At 42.5% G+C, this 17,069-nt stretch overlaps 1 protein-coding gene across 1 annotated transcript in view; it reads left to right on the forward strand.

Annotated features, from left to right (window-relative positions):
- The window catches only part of LOC143987614 (uncharacterized), a 68,082-nt gene extending 51,057 nt beyond the window's left edge, over positions 1–17,025 (forward strand). The window contains exons 3-5 of the mRNA XM_077486484.1: positions 8,706–8,859; positions 10,474–10,637; positions 10,722–17,025. Coding sequence (XP_077342610.1) covers positions 8,706–8,859; positions 10,474–10,637; positions 10,722–15,659 — 5,256 coding nt within the window. The 3' untranslated portion in view covers positions 15,660–17,025. The remainder of the gene's footprint in view (positions 1–8,705; positions 8,860–10,473; positions 10,638–10,721) is intronic.
- The last annotated feature ends 44 nt before the right edge of the window (positions 17,026–17,069 follow it).

The following is a 17,069-nucleotide window of genomic DNA, read 5'->3' on the forward strand; positions in this document are numbered from 1 at the left end:
ACAGCTGTTATACAGCTGAGGGTGGGACCACCTGGTGATGTAAACAGGTGACCCCACCCCCTTCTGATGTCATGTGACATGTCATATCAGAGGGGGCAGGGTCACCTGTTTGATTGAAGATGAATGATGTCAGGAGCGTGTATGCAGATCGAGATGCTAAGAGGGCTCCCCTTGCGGCTAGGTGCAGCGTTCTCCTGAAGTTGGGAACAGGAAGCGCGGTGCCAGAAGAAGCATGGGTGGCCCAGTGCTTGCTTGTAGTTTGATGAGTTTGGTTGCTGTGGGATGGATGGAGCAGGCGGAGCTGAACTTGCTGTGTTCAGATGAACAGAGAAACCAGGAGCCAGGCCAGAATTCATGCACAGATAGATCAGTCCAAAGAATACACAGGGGCGAGCCAAGGTCAAACACAGGCAGGGTCGAGATACAAGCCAAAGGTCAAGCCGGGAGATCAGGAAGCGGAGGCAGAGTCCAGGAACAGGCCAAGGGTCAGACTAGGAGAACAGGAAGCAAGGTCGAAGGCAAGCCGGGTCACAACAGATATCTCAGATCAAGAAGCAAGGCCAAGGTACACAAGGCAGCTGAGGAGATAATCCAGCAAGGTCCTGTAGTTGCAGGCTGGCTTAAATAGGGCTACTGGCACCAGCGTTAGTCACGCCAGTTGTGCGCCATCATGCATGTGCAGTATTGCGCATACGTGTGTGCCAACACGCACCAGTGTGTGCCAATGTGCGCTGATGAGGACTGGCATGCGCCAATGCACACTGATGCACCAAAGTATGTGCCGATGCGCACCAGTATGCGGCAATGCGCACTGGCATGCGCCAATGCACGCTGATGTGCGGCGCAGGCTCGTGCAAGTCTTGAGACTCTGTGGGCCTCCATGAGTGTTCAGGGTGGCATTGCCAGTACCGCGACTGCCATGTCCCTGACAGATGGACATCGCGGGACACTATATTTTAAAAAAAGGACTTTAACTGACTAAAACTGTCTCCTATAATTTTTTTTTTTTTAACTTTTTTGACACTTTTTTTGGTAATTGAGTAGGGGTACATGCCCATTAACATTGGGAGGGGGACAGGATCTGGGGGCGCTCTTGTTAAAGGGGCTTCTAGATTTCAAGAAGCCCCCTCAGACCCTCGCAACCACCGGGCAAGGGTTGTGGGGAAGAGGCCTTTGTCCCTATCAACATGTTTTGAAAACCGCGCCATCAAAGTTTTAAAAAACGGCAGTTTTTTCAGGAGCAGTGATTTTAATTAAGCTTAAAGTGAAACAATAAAAATGTAATATTCCTTTAAATATCGTGCCTGGGGTCTCATTAGTCTGCCTGTAAAGTAGCGCATCTTTCCCTTGTTCATAACAGTACCACAGCAAAATGAAATTTCTAAAGGAAAAAATTTCATTTAAAACTGCTTGCGACTATAATGTATTGTCGGATCCCAGGAATATACATAAAAATCCCTGAAAAAAACAGCGAAGAGAAGCCCGCGTCAATTTTTTTTAAAGAAAATGCTGTGGGTGTCCCCTGCAAAATCCATACCAGGCCCTTCAGGTCTGGTATGGATATTAAGGGCAACCATGTGCCAAAATGTGAAAAAAAAAATGGTGTGGGCCCCCCAATATCCATACCAGACCCTTATCCGAGCATGCAACCTGCCAGGCCACAGGAGAAAGGGGGAGATGAGAGAGCGTCCCCCCGCCTGAACCGTACCAGGCCACATGCCCTCAACATGGGGTCCCCCAAAACACCTTGTCCCCATGTTGATAGGGACAAGGGCCTTTTCCCCACAACCCTTGTCCGGTGGTTGTTGGGGTCTGCGGGCAGGGGGTTATCGGAATCTGTAAACCCCATTTAACAAGGGGACTCCAGATCCTGCCCCCATGTGAATAGGTATCGGGTACATTGTACCCCTAGTCATCCCCCCCCTTTTTTTTTTTTTGGCACAAGGTTTCCCTTAAAATCCATACCAGATCTGAAGGGCCTGGTATGGATTTTGGGGGGGGGCCCTACGCCATTTTTTAAAAAAAATTGGTGTGGGGTTTCCCTTATAATCCATACCAGACCTGAAGGGCATGGTATGGATTTTGGGGTGAACCCCCCCCCCACGCTATTTATTTTATTTTTTTTCAATTTTGGCTCAGGGTTTCCCTTAATATCCATACCAGACCTGGTAATGGTCGGGGGGGGGGGGAAAGACGCACAGTTTTTTTCCATGATTTTTATGTATATTGCTAGGATCCAACAATACATTACAGCTGCGAGCAGTTTTAAATGACACTTTTCATATAGAAATTTAATTTTGCTGATCTCATACATTACACTATGTACAGCTACTATTTAAGCAGCCTTACATGCTGTGGGGCATGGATTCATGGCTCTCACAGCAGAGAGCGCTGTGATTGGCTAAAGCATGCAGGTCAGGTGCATGCTTTGGCCAATCAGCAGCTGTCAATGCACTGTGATCTTGCAGTGCATTATGGGGCGTTCTGACAAACTAAATTCGACAAAGGGGCTCATCCCTACCAGCCATATTCATTCATGCTCAGTCATTCCATCCATACACAGTCATACTCAGCCATCCACATTCATGGCTCAACCATGCTCAGCCGTCCTCATCCATGGCTCATCTATTCCCATTCATGCTCATCCATGCCTCATCCATGCCACTACAATACCTCACAAAAGTGTAATAGATAGTCAAATTAGATTTGAAATGTATACCCCCTAGAACACCTGATGGTGCTCCCTGCATGTTGGGCCTCTGTATGTGGCCAGGCTGTGGAAGTCTCCCACATGTGGTATCGCCATACTCAGGAGTAGGAGAATCTATTTTGAGGTGTAATTTTTGGTATGTACATGTGTGTTAATATTGTATAAATGGACAACTTTGTTAAAAAAAAAATGCGTTTTCATTTTCTTTACACATTTTACACAAACTTGTAGAAAACAAATAACATGTTCAAAAGACTCATTATGCATCATAGATTATAAATTGGGGTGTTTTCTTTCCAACATGAGGTCTTTTTTTGGGTGTTTCCATTGTCCTGGTGCTCCAGGGCCTTCAAATGTCCAAGAGGTAGTCAAGAAGTTATATGTGTAATTTATGCTGCTAGAACACCTGATGGTGTTCCCTGCATGTTGGGCCTCTGTATGTAGCCACACTGTGTAAACGTCTCACACATGTGGTATCCAGTGGCGGCCGGTGAAGTTTTAGGATGGGGGGGCCAGACCCCGCCCCTCCCTTTTGACCCATCCCACTTCTCATAAGCCCCACCTAATATAGAATCCACGCATTCCGTCCCCTCTATTCCATTAACTTCCACCCATCGTGTCAGGAGTATACAACTCAGCATCAGGGGACAGGGTATACAACTCAGCATCAGGGGACAGAGTACATACCTCCCATGGTTAAACCAAACCAATCCCCCCTACAACCATCCCTCTCCTCATCATTACACAGGACCCTTTCCTCAAAACTGCCCCCCATTGTTACACTCCCTTACACTAACCCCATAATTAAACACAGCGAGGTTATTTTGTTTAGGGTAGAGAGGCAGAGAGGGGGATGTTTAGGGTGGAGAGGAAAGAAGGGGGTGTTTAGGGTGGAGATGCAGCCGGGGGGGTGTTTAGGGTGGAGATGCAGCCGGGGGGGATGTTTAGGGTTCAGATGCAGTCGGGGGGGATGTTTAGGGTGCAGATGCAGCCGGGGGGGATGTTTAGGGTGCAGATGCAGCCGGGGGGGATGTTTAGGGTGCAGATGCAGTCAGGGGGGATGTTTAGGGTGCAGATGCAGTCGGGGGGGATGTTTAGGGTGCAGATGCAGTCGGGGGGGATGTTTAGGGTGCAGATGCAGTCGGGGGGGATGTTTAGGGTGCAGATGCAGCCGGGGGGGTGTTTAGGGTGCAGATGCAGCCGGGGGGGTGTTTAGGGTGCAGATGCAGCCGGGGGGGTGTTTAGGGTGCAGATGCAGCCGGGGGGGATGTTTAGGGTTCAGATGCAGTCGGGGGGGATGTTTAGGGTGCAGATGCAGTCGGGGGGGATGTTTAGGGTGCAGATGCAGTCGGGGGAGATGTTTAGGGTGCAGATGCAGTCGGGGGGGATGTTTAGGGTGGAGATGCAGTCGGGGGGGGGGGATGTTTAGGGTGGAGATGCAGTCGGGGGGGGGGGATGTTTAGGGTGGAGATGCAGTCGGGGGGGGGGATGTTTAGGGTGGAGATGCAGTCGGGGGGGATGTTTAGGGTGGAGATGCAGTCGGGGGGGGGTGTTTAGGGTGGAGATGCAGTCGGGGGGGGGGTGTTTAGGGTGGAGATGCTGTCGGGGGGGTGTTTAGGGTGGAGATGCAGTCGGGGGGGGGGTGTTTAGGGTGGAGATGCAGTCGGGGGGGGGGGGTGTTTAGGGTGGAGATGCAGTCGGGGGGGGTGTTTAGGGGGGAGATGCTGTCGGGGGGGGGGGTGTTTAGGGTGGAGATGCAGTCGGGGGGGTGTTTAGGGTGGAGATGCAGTCGGGGGGTGTTTAGGGTGGAGATGCAGTCGGGGGGGGGGGGGGGTGTTTGGGGTGGAGATGCAGTCGGGGGGGGTGTTTGGGGTGAAGATGCAGTCGGGGGGGGTGTTTAGGGTGGAGATGCAGTCGGGGGGGGGTGTTTAGGGTGGAGATGCAGTCGGGGGGGGGGGGGGTGTTTAGGGTGGAGATGCAGTCGGGGGGTGTTTAGGGTGGAGATGCAGGCAGGGGGGATGTTTAGGGCGGAGATGCAGGCAGGTGGGGTGTTTAGGGCGGAGATGCAGGCAGGTGGGGTGTTTAGGGCGGAGATGCAGGCAGGTGGGGTGTTTAGGGCGGAGATGCAGTCAGGTGGGGTGTTTAGGGCGGCGATGCAGTCAGGTGGGGTGTTTAGGGCGGCGATGCAGTCAGGTGGGGTGTTTAGGGCGGCGATGCAGGCAGGGGGGATGTTTAGGGCGGAGATGCAGGCAGGGGGGATGTTTAGGGCGGAGATGCAGGCAGGGGGGATGTTTAGGGTGCAGATGCAGTCAGGAGGGTTGTTTAGGGTGCAGATGCAGTCAGGGGGGGGTGTTTATGGTGCAGATGCAGTCAGGAGGGATGTTTAGGGTGGAGATGCAGGCGGGGGGTGAAGAAACCCCACAGCTGCCAGTCACTGTCACGCACAACACTCAGCAGCCCCACCCTCCCCCCCTCCATGAAGCTCTGCAGAAGCTGAGAAACGTGAAAGTGATCAGAGCTGGGGGAGAGGGGGCTGGCTCACGGCAGGACACAATACTCGCTGTGGAGCAGTCGCACTCGGTTTGCTGCTCTGCAGAGGAGGTGGGGGAAGCATGATGCCGAAAGAGAGACATGCAGGAAGGGGGAGTAAATACAGCAATCCTCTCCGATCCCTGCACTCACCTGGTGCTCTCTGGTACACTGTCTGCCAGCTCTGTGTCCATCCATCCGCTGCCACTGTGATCCTCCCCGCCTCACATCCATGGGTCTCGGTCCCGGATAGTTGCAGTCACGTCTCCGGAGTCCGCACTCCACAAGTCGTGTCAGTGAGCCTGCCGGGAAACTAGCAGCAGTGCCGAAAAAGCACCGCCCAATCACCCTCTGGTCCCACCCAATAAAAGTCAAGACAGGAGCCAGGGCAAATTAGTGTTGAGTGGGAGTGTGTGCGGGTGCATGGCTTGCACCCTGCACACACCCTTAACACAGGCAAATCGGCTTCCCAGCTTGAAATCAGCTGATTGCAAGCTGGGAATCTTCCCATAGACTGCCGTGTGTCCGGCCGGGCCGCCACTGGTGGTATCACCATACTCAGGAGTAGTAGAATGTGTTTTGGGCTGTAATTTGTGGTATGCATATGCTGTATGTGAGAAATAACCTGCTAATATGACAATTTTGTGGAAAAAAAAAAGAAAAAAATCTATTTTTCAAAGAATTGTGGGAAAAAACTTAGAAAACTCACCATGCCTCTTGCTAAATACTCTGGAATGTCTACTTTCCAAAAGGGGGTAATTTTTGGGGTATTTTTACTTTCCTAAACCCCAGCAGTGATTAAACACCTCTAAATGATGGTCAGCAAGTTTAACACGCCCACACTTGAAGCCCTACCACTGCGCCCCTAGGAAAGATTAGAGATTTGATTAAAGCTGCCACTCTAAATAAATCAAAATAAGAACTGTATTTTACCCTCTACCTGAAATGTAAAAGTAAATAGTGGCGCACCTGGGAATGGGAGGGTGGATGATGCAGGGTGTATGTGCTAATGAGGCCAGCTGGTCAACTCCTTCCTGTGTCATGACCTAAATTCTGATCAGGAAGAAAGACGACTTGACCAATGGAAACGTGTATTTAGACAAGAAAAGTAAGTGACTCTAGATTTAATGGAACGCTTTGATATTTTTGCAAAAAAGAAATGCATGAATGCTATATTGGTGCATAGGGGAGCTGGAATTTAGAAAAAAAGTGTACAAAGGTGAACTTACCCTTTAAGCATCATTAAAATCACCGCTCCTTTAACCACTTCCCTCCCGGCCTATAACAGATTGACGGCCAGGAAGTGGTTCTGTTATCCTGACTGGGCGTCATATGATGTCTAGCAGAATAACATGCCGGCGCCCGCCCGCGGGGGCACACAACACGGCCATCGCGAGTGCGGCATGTCAGTCTGTCACGTGAACAGCTGTGACCAATTACAGCTGATCATCGTGAGAACCAGGAAGTGCAGGTAAACGTCATTCCTCAGGTCGTGCTGACAGGGAGAGCCTATGGGGGGGGGGGGGGGGGTCTGTGCTGATCAGCACAGCCCCCATCAAATGTGCCCTGTCAGTGCTCCATCATTACCCCATGCCAGTGCCCAATAAAGTGCAAATCAGTGCCCACCATAGTGCCAATCAGTGTCCATCACATTGAAAATCAGTGCCCAGCATTAACACCTGTCAGTACCTGCCCAATCAGTGCTGCCCATCATTGCCATCTAGTAGTGTCTATCAATGCCACCTGTCAGTGACAATCAGTGATGCCTGTCAGTGCCCATCAGTGCTGCCTGTCAGTTCCCAACAGTGCCGCATATCAGTGCAAAGTCATCAGTGCCCGTCAGTGAAGGAGAAAACAAAATTTTATAACAAACGAAGAAAAAAGTTTTTTTCAAAAATGTTGGTCTTTTTTAGTTTAGCAAAAAATAAAAACCGCAGAGGTGATCAAATACCACCAAAAGAAAGCTCTATTTGTAGGAAGAAAATGCTAAAAAATTAGTTTGGGTACGGTGTTATATGAACGCGCAATTATCATTCAAAATGCGACAGCACTGAAAGTTCAAAATTGTCCCGGGAAGGAGCGAAAGCGCCTGGTATTGAAGTGGTTAAAAAACAATATATATTTTTTTTTTTACTTTTTTTTTTGCATTGGTACATGTCCCTCAGGGCAGGAGCCGGGCCCCCATAACCTTTTTATGGCCAATAACTTGCATATAAGCCTTAAAAATTGGGACTTTGGATTTTTCAAATCCAGGTCCCATAGACTTCAATGAGGTTCGCTGTACGGGTCTGATCTTTTGCGATGTTTGAGAATTCTAGTGCAAACCTAGCTGGGGGGTGTTCAGCCCATCTCTAATAACCAGTAAACATTACAAACATTTCCCAATCCTTAATTCAGCTACCGATCACAATAATTTTAGCGTCATATTAAACACTTTTTTTTTAAGCACTTTGGCAACATGTTTTTTTTACACTCCAAGGATAACATTACCTTAAATAGTGCACAAACACTCTACACAGGTAAAAAAAAAATGCTATGCTCAAAAAATCTCAAATTCCAACATCACACATATACTAAAACTGAGTTTAAAAAAATATATTCATCATAAAAAAATCACAATCAAGCTGTTCATGTTATATGCAATTTAGAGAATGAAAAGAATATGTAAACAGTTTCTGTGTAGCTCATTTAATTACTTTCTGAGAATGCAGATTCCTTGTCTTTTAATTCTTGTCTATGTTCCAGTTTAATTTGGTGCCATGATTGCTGCCCCAGGTTTCCTGTTGTGGCTCATTTCTCTTGCGGCATCCTGTGGCGTCACCTTTGCATGCCGGAACTAGAGCTGTGTTTCCCTACACTTTGTGCATCAATAGCAGTGTTACCAACTGGCCGGTAATTTTACACGTAGCCTGTAAATTTCAGCCGATTTTCGGGCTTCCCATAAATGCCTGTTATGATTCTATCACACAGCAAGGTCACTTCACCAATAGAACATTACACAGACCTCCGAATAAAGGAGACACATAAAGGTTTGGCATATACATATGCAAAAGGGGTGAAAGAAATGTCAATGTAATAAAGAGAGAGAGACAAATAATTCCACAGTAGCACACTAAATTACTCTACAAATCTCCTAAATATTAGCATCGTGAAATGATCAACATAAAACACCCATACATAATGAAAAGTGCCAATATGGCATATCCAAAAAATCTATAAAAAAATAGATATGTTCCAACATATGCAAATCAATATGGCAATACAGTCCAATTTAAAGTGATGAATAGATAGTGAAACAAAATTTGAGGGGCGCTCAAAATTTCTTATAATTTCCAATAACACACAGACAAATAAAATGCTGAAGAAAACTGTTTGTGGTAATGATTATAATATTTTTGTCTAATCACAGTATTTTTTTATATTTATGTGATTAAAATGCTATCATTGAAGTTTGCTTGTTTTTCAGAGTTACCAAATGGAAAGCAATAATAAGGTGATCCTCTCTGGCCGACCTGGAAGCATCTCTGATTCGTTAATGTTGGATGATGACAATGGGAATGTTGTCATTGCTGGGATTAAACGAGATGACCCTATTGTCAACAATCTGGGACTTAAGGAAGGTATACATAGTATGGAACCAGTACTACAATGATGATTAAAACAATTAAAAACTTCACATCAATGCAAACTACATCACTGGCCCAGTTATCATTAGTAAAAAGCAGAGTTGATGGTAGTAATTGACAGTAACCCGTAGTACGATAGCAGATGTTAGTTTGCTGTTGGTTCCTTGGGATTACTATACTGTGGGGATTAGATTTAAAATAGTGTTACTAAGTAAATTTTTCTTAAATCAAAACAGGCTTCTAACCCCAAATTAAAGACAAACACTTACTCAATTTTGCTTAGTTCAGGTTGTCTTTTTTCTAGTAAAGTTTCCTTTTGGAATGGCAGTTGTCCATGGGTTGGTCAATGGGTTTAACCACTTAAGGACCAGGCCTAAACTCAGTGTTTACATGTTTAAAACTGTTTTTTTTGCTAGAAAATTACTTAGAAAAAAAACAATATTTAATGTTTGGGGGTTCCAACACCCTAGAGAATAAAATGGCGGTCATTGCAATACTTTTTTTCACACCATATTTGCGCAGCGGTCTTACAAGCGCACTTATTTTTTTTTGGGAAAAAAACTCACTTTTGTGAATAAAAAAAATAAGGCAACAGTAAAATTTGCGCAATTTTTTTTTTTATATTGTGAAAGATAATGTTACGCCGAGTAAATTGTTACCCGACATGTCATGCTTCAAAAGTGTGCCCGCTCGTGGAACGGCGTCAAACTTTTACCTTCAAAAATCTCCATAAGCGACATTTACAAAATTCTACAGGTTGCATGTTTTGTGTTACAGAGGATGTCTAGGGCTAGAATTATTGTTCTCACTCTACTGATCGCGGCGATACCTCACATGTGTGGTTTGACTACCGTTTTCATATGCGGGCGCTACTCAAGTATGCACTCGCTTTTGCGCCTGAGCTCGTCGGGACGGGGTGTGTTAAAAAAAATATATATTTTTTTCTTATTTATTTTACTTGATTTTATTTATTTTTACACTGTTTAAAAAAAAATGAATCACTTTTATTCCTATTGCAAGGAATGTAAGCATCCCTTGTAATAGAAAAAAGCATGACAGGTCCTCTTTAAATAGAGATCTGGGGTTAAAAAGTCCTCAGATCTCATATTTTGATGTTGCTTCCGCCCAACCTATGGTATGGAGATGAGTGGGAGCCATCTTAGCCTCACTCGTCTCCATACCCAGCAACAAGAAGGACCCGATTGCCTCTGCCGATACGGACGCCTCCGGTAAGCGGCGAAGGGCGTGGGAGAGCGGCAGGAGGGGGGGTGGCACCTCTCCCACCGCCGATAACGGTGATCTTGCGGTGAACCCACCACGAAGACCATCCATTATCGTAAACAGGACCGCCTCCTGTAAAGAGTGATATCTTGGTTGTGGGCTGCCATTACCGAGATCTCCCTCTTCAAAGTACCGACGTATGTACAGGAGGCAGCCCTTAAGTAGTTAAAGGATAAGTTCACCTTTCATAACATTTTCCGAATGGAGCGCTATTATACACAGACTGGCTTGCAGTTTGCTATACTGAATTTTAGAGAGTGGACCTCTTTGATATCTGAGACATTAGTTTTTCTGCTAATATTTAAATGTTTTTGTAAATTTTTCCAGGTGATGAGCTTCTTGGAGCGACCATTTTTTTTGATAATCTACACAAGGCAGAAGTGCTTAATATCCTGAAAGCTGCAGAACCTTACAAAGCTGGTCTACAACTGCATACAAAAAGTGATTTCTCACTCCCTCAATACAGCCCATTAATTAGAGCAGAAAATCCGGTAAGGTCATACACTTTTTTTTCAGTATCATATAATTGTTATGTCTAACTGAACAATTAATGTGTATTTTACCTGTTTTTATAGGGATTTACACCTTCAGCATATGGTGATCTTTTCAACAATAAGATACGTCGATACCTTAAAGGTTCAGTTTCTATGCAAGATTTGTCCAAGACAGGCACACGTGGTGGACAGTTTAAATCTACAACACCAAACTACAAATTGAATACATATAGTTCATCATCAGATAATTTGTCTGAGGTTCCATCTTTAGGACTGTCCACTCCTGAAATACTTGGAGAAATCAGTACACCACACATCAGTATGAAAGGTTCCCAGAGTAAAGGAGATCGATCACAAATTCAGATGCCATCTGTTAATACTTCAGGCAAACAAAAAATTGCACCAAATTTAGATATAGGTTTAAAAACACCTTCAGTTAACATTTCACAAAAACAGAATCTTGATGTTGATGTAAATAGCCCCAGTGTGAAGTTTCCTAAAGCAGACATAGATGGAAAAATAAAGGTTCCTGATGTGGAACTAACAGCACCAACTGTATCAGGCAAAGTGAAAAACCCTGAGGTAGAGGTAGCTGAACCAAATGTTAAAGGGCCAAAGTTTAAAGCACCTTCACTTAACCTTTTTAATTCTAAAAAATCAGTTCAAGAGGCTCCAGAATATGAAGCTAATTTGCCAAATGTTCAAGTTCCTGATGTTAATATGTCTCTCCCAAAAATAGACCTACACGCTCCAAAGTTTAAAGGTGCAAAAGAAGACATTACAAGTCCAAAACTGAAAGGGCCAGAAGTAAATGTTGATTTACCAAAAGCTAATATAGGCTCAATCAAATCTGACTTAAAGGGACCACAACTTAATGTGGATCTTCCAAAAATTGGTGTGAAAGGTGCTAAGTTACCTGATGTAGATATAAGCTCACCAAAGCTGCAAAGTACAGCAGTAAATGTTGGCCTTCCAAAAGCTGATGTACAAGTTCCAAAACTGAAAGGTCCAGAAGTGAATTTTGACCTTCCTAAAGCAGGCATGAAAATGGTAAGAGGTCCAGGTGTCAGTGCGGATCTTCCTGATCTAGATGTAAATAGCCTACAACTGAAAGGACCAGAAATACATGCAGATTTACCTAAAATTGGAGTAAAAGGTACAGACTTTTCTGGTATGAATGTTAATCCTAAAATGCAAATTCCAAAATTGAGAGGTGTGGATGGGAATATCGATCTTCCTAAAACTGATATCCATGTTCCAAAAGGTGCAGATGTAAATGTTGGTTTTCCCAAGAGTAAAACACAAATGCCAAAATTTACAGGTCCAGATGTGACTGTTGACTTACCTCAAGCTGACTTAAAAACTCCAAAGATTAAAGGTCCAAATGTGACTATTGATCTTCCTAACACTGATCTTCAAATGCCAAAGATCAAAGGTCCAAATATGAATATGGACCTTCCAAAAGCAGATATTAACATTGCACAACTGAAAACGCCAGATGTAAATATAGACCTCCCCAAAGTAGGCATAAACAAGGGAAAGTTAAAGAGTCCAGAAGTAAAAGTTGACCTATCCACAGCAGATTTACCAAAATTAGATTTGAATACTCCAAAACTAAAAGGCCCAGAGGTTAACGTTGACTTTCCAAAGGCTAATATAAAAGCTCCCACACTAAAAGGACCAGATGTTAATCTTGATTTACCTAAAGTAGATTTAAAGGCTCCTAAACTGAAAGGCCCAGAAGTCAGTGTTGACCTCCCAAAATCTAATATAAATATTCCAAAACTTAATGGTCCAGAAGTCAATGTTGAGCTTCCAAAAGCTGATATAAATATTCCGAAACTGAACAGCCCAGATGTTAATGTTGATCTGCCTAAAGGTGGAATAAAAATGCCAACACTTAAATCTCAAGATGTGAACCTTGAAGTTCCAAAAGCCGATATAAAGCCAAAGTTTAAAATGCCTTCATTTAACTTGTTTGGGAGCAAAAAAGGATTTCCAGATGCTGAGCTGAATCTAAAAGCTCCACATGTTAAAACTGGAACACTAGATTTAAAGGGGCCCAAATTGGATGTAAATTCACCTAGCATGAATGTGTCAGGTCCAAAACTAAAGGGGGATATTTCAAGTCCAGAGGCCAACATTGAGCTTCCAGAAGCAGATGTGAAGGGTCCCAAATTTAAAATGCCTTCTTTCAACATCAATAATCCAAAAATGAAAATGCCCTCTTTCCAGATGTCAGGGCCAAACATGAATGCCCCTGATGTAAATGCTGATGCTTCTTTCTCTGCTCCAAAATTAGATGTCAATGCACCTCAGATAAACATAAAAGGTCCTGAAACAGATCTAAGTGGCCCAAAGTTTAAAAAACCATCATTTAATTTTCCTTCATTTCAGATGAAAGGCTCAAGTGTAAAAAGCCCTAACTTGGATATTGATCCATCTTTAAAAAGTCCAGAAGTAGAAATGAACGCACCTGAAATTAATGTTAAAGGTCCAGACACAAATCTAAATGCTCCCAAAATAAAGCTGCCATCACTTCAGATGCCATCTTTCCAAATGTCAGGTCCCAAGGTCCAAACTCCAGATATTGATGCATCTGTAAAAGCTCCAGAATTGGATTTAAAAGCACCCAAAATTAATGTTAAAGGTCCAGATGCAAATGTAAATGTTCCAAAATTTAAAATGCCCTCATTCCAGGTTCCATCTTTCCAAATGTCTAGTCCAAAGGTTGCCACTCCAGACATAGATGTTGATGGGTCTCTAAAATCTGCACACTTTGATATAAATGCACCCAAAGTTAATGTTAATGTTCCAGAAACTCAGATAAAAACACCAAAAATGAATATTGAAAGCAATGAGTTAGAAGTGGGTGGTTCTTTAAATGCCCCAAAAGTGAATGTTGACGGTCCTAATTTAGATGCACAGATAAATGCACCCAAATTTAAAATGCCCTCATTCCAGATGCCATCTTTCCAAATGTCAGGTCCCAAGGTCCAAACTCCAGATATTGATGCATCTGTAAAAGCTCCAGAATTCGATATAAAAGCACCAGAAATTGATGTCAAAGGTCCAGATGCAAATGTAAATGTTCCAAAATTTAAAATGCCCTCATTCCAGGTTCCATCTTTCCAAATGTCTAGCCCAAAGGTTGCAACTCCAGATATAGATGTTGATGGGTCTCTCAAATTTGCACACCCTGATTTCAAGGCACCCAAAGTTAATGTTAATGTTCCAGAAGCTCAGATAAAAACACCAAAATTTAATGTTGAAAGCAATGAGTTAGGACTTGGTGGTTCTTTAAATGCCCCAAAAGTGAATGTTGATGGTCCTAACTTTGATATTCCAGCCCCAGATGGAAAGATAAATGCACCCAAATTTAAAATGCCTTCATTTCAGCTACCTTCTTTTCAAACATCTGTTCCAAAGGTCCAAACTCCTACTGTTGATGCATCTGTAAAGGGTCCTCAAGTAGATATTAATGCTCCTCAAATTAATGTTAAAGACCCAAGCGTAAATGTAAATACCCCTAAATTTAAATTACCAGCATTTCAAATGCCCTCCTTCCAAATGCCTGGTTCAAAGATTGAAGCTCCAAATGTAGATGTTAATGGATCCTTCAAAACTCCGGAAGTGGATGTAAATCTACCTAGCCCTGATGTTAAAGGTCCAGATGTACAGTTTAAAGCATCAAAGTTAAAAATGCCATCTTTTCAAGTGACAGGTCCAAATGTCCAGACTCCAGATTTAGAAGTAGATGGATCCTTGAATCCCCCAAAAGTTGATTTAAATGCTCCACGGTTAAATATGAAAGAAACTGATATAAATGCAGGTGTAAATGTCAAAAACCCAAACATTACAATACCCCAAAGTTCTCTAGGAAATAAAGATGTAAAGATAGGAGCACCGAGTGTAGGAGTCAAAGAATCCAAATTCAAATTTCCATCTTTGCGTATATTTCACCCTAAGGGTAACATACCAGATGTTGATTTAGGCTTTAATCCTGCAAATATGGATGCCCCTTATATTCCAAAAGTACAAGGCAGTGCTACATTACCTAATATGAATGTTGGTGCACCCAATGTCAGTCTTAAGACTTCAGATAAAAAGATGACTATGCCAAAATTTAAAATGCCAACCTTTGGAAAATCTCGTTCAGAGGACTTCGATTTTAAACTTAAAGCACCTGATGCATCATTGCCAAAAGCTAGCATGGAAGTGCAAAGCCCAGAGCTGAATGCAGGTTTGCCAAGTATTAATGTAAAACCTCCAAAATTTAAAACTCCAGAGGCGGATTTGAAAGTTCGGGTTCCAGAGCTGGAAAGTGCAATTAATGTACCAAGTGTTCAAGCAAAAGCTCCAAAATTAACAATAGAAAACACAGAAGGAAATATCTCATTACCTTCTGCTAATGTATCTGATCCTGGAATTGAAATACCTAACAGTAAAATAAAAGCACCAGGTTTGAAGATTTCCACACCTGAAATAAGTGTACCTGACTTCACAATGGAACCAACCTCTGCTAATATCAAAGCACCGAAAATAAAAGCCCCAAATGTCAATATTTCGGGTCCAAAGCTGACACACGATGGATTAGATGGTATGGATATAGATGCATTTTACCCATCTACAAATGTTAATGAGCCAAAGTGGAAGAAACCATTCCCAGGTCAAACGGAAGGCCCTACTATAGATACTAGCATTCCACAAATGAGAAATGACCTTAAAATATCAGCACCAAAGATGCAAAGTTATCAAAATGATTCCACCTTGGATATAAATTTACCATCTGTACAAGTAAATCCTCCAAAGTCGAAAAAACCTTTCTCTGGGCAAACAGAGGAACCAGGTGAAGACATACATGTTGACGTGCCTCCTGCTAACATAGATATAGACCTTACTTCACCAGTAAAAAAGGACAATCTTCAGTCAAAGTTTTCCTCCATGTTTTCTGAAAATATGTTCTCTATTCCTGATGTCTCCTTTGACATCTCTCCCCCAAATCTAGGCAAATCATAAGTTTTCTTGTATATTTATATTGTCCAATGCAATGTAAAAAGTGACTGCATTAGCTAGTCAGGTATAGACTAATGATAAAGTTGATGTTACTAATACTTAAAAAAAAAAAAAAACATCTATTGGATAGTAAGGGAAGATTTAGGTAAAACATTGTGCGTTGTTATGCTTGAAATTGTAAGTGTTTCACAATGTCATGTTTCTATCTATACTTTTTCGACATTAAATATTTTAAAAACATTCAAAATATACAATTGTAAGGTAGTTGCTTTCTGTATTTTTATATATTACTGAAGTATGTCATAAATCAGTAGTCAGCTACTTGGCCTAAAAGCCAGTTGAACGAATTGGTCATAATAACATCACCAATAGTGTAGTTGATTAGACAATATAAATGTGTGGTCATCTGTGTCATCCAAGCATTGTCAATCAATATTTATCAGGGTAGAGAAATATTTAACCAAATAGGTGATTGTTATATGATGATTGTTCAATGGAGCGATGAATTTTCTCACTTGAAGCAGAAAGACCACAAAGTGGTCAGGGACCTTATATTTAAATAGATTGTGATCCTTTTTGGTGCCACAGTTCCAAGGCGGTCCTTCCTTTTAATGAGTATTCCAACACTGAACCGTCTTTGTGATATCAGAACTTTTACACTAATCTTATGGTAACAGAGCAGCAATAGGAAACATGCAGAATGTATAAAATATATGTATTTCATTAAAACCAATGCAGCCACTAAATTTATACCTCAGTCTAATTAATGCAGCATTAGTGACCAAAAAGACAGAGGCTCACACACAATTTAACACAGAAACCCCAAAATAGATATTTTCTGATGGAAAGATTACAGCACTCCTGTAATATTTGCCTTAGAAACATTTTTCATAGTGTGGCTCTTTTAGTCCAGGGAAATCTTACATACACCTAACATCCAGTTTCATTTAATAATTTATTTCAGTTGAAGAAAGAAGAAGATTTTTAATTGGATACTATGGTTTACTGCACAATACACATATTTTTGAATTACTTTCTGTTTAAAGTACCTGTCCCTAATTTGTTCTTAAAGATTCTTTTGTGGCTCAGAAATGTTAAGCTATATTTAAGTCTCTTAATAAACTGCTTTTATTATATTATCTTTCATGTAACGTATCATTCTCTTGCATATATATCAAATGTAAAATGTTATTTAGAAATATAAATGTTTCACTAGAAAACCAAATGTATCATATTTTGTAATTTTGTACTATATATTGTAACTTCATAAATACTATATTTACTTTCTCTAAGGAGAGATGTATGTCTTGTGTCAACACATACATTGGCATGCATTATGATAATATTCCTAATAAATTTATTTTCTTCACTTTGTGTCACCATTGTGCATTGAAGTACAAAGGGAAAGGTATA

This window comes from Lithobates pipiens, unplaced genomic scaffold (genome assembly GCF_037356315.1).
Source record: "Lithobates pipiens isolate NorthernLeopardFrog02 unplaced genomic scaffold, aLitPip1_a1.2 Scaffold_18, whole genome shotgun sequence".
NCBI classification, from domain to species: domain Eukaryota; kingdom Metazoa; phylum Chordata; class Amphibia; order Anura; family Ranidae; genus Lithobates; species Lithobates pipiens.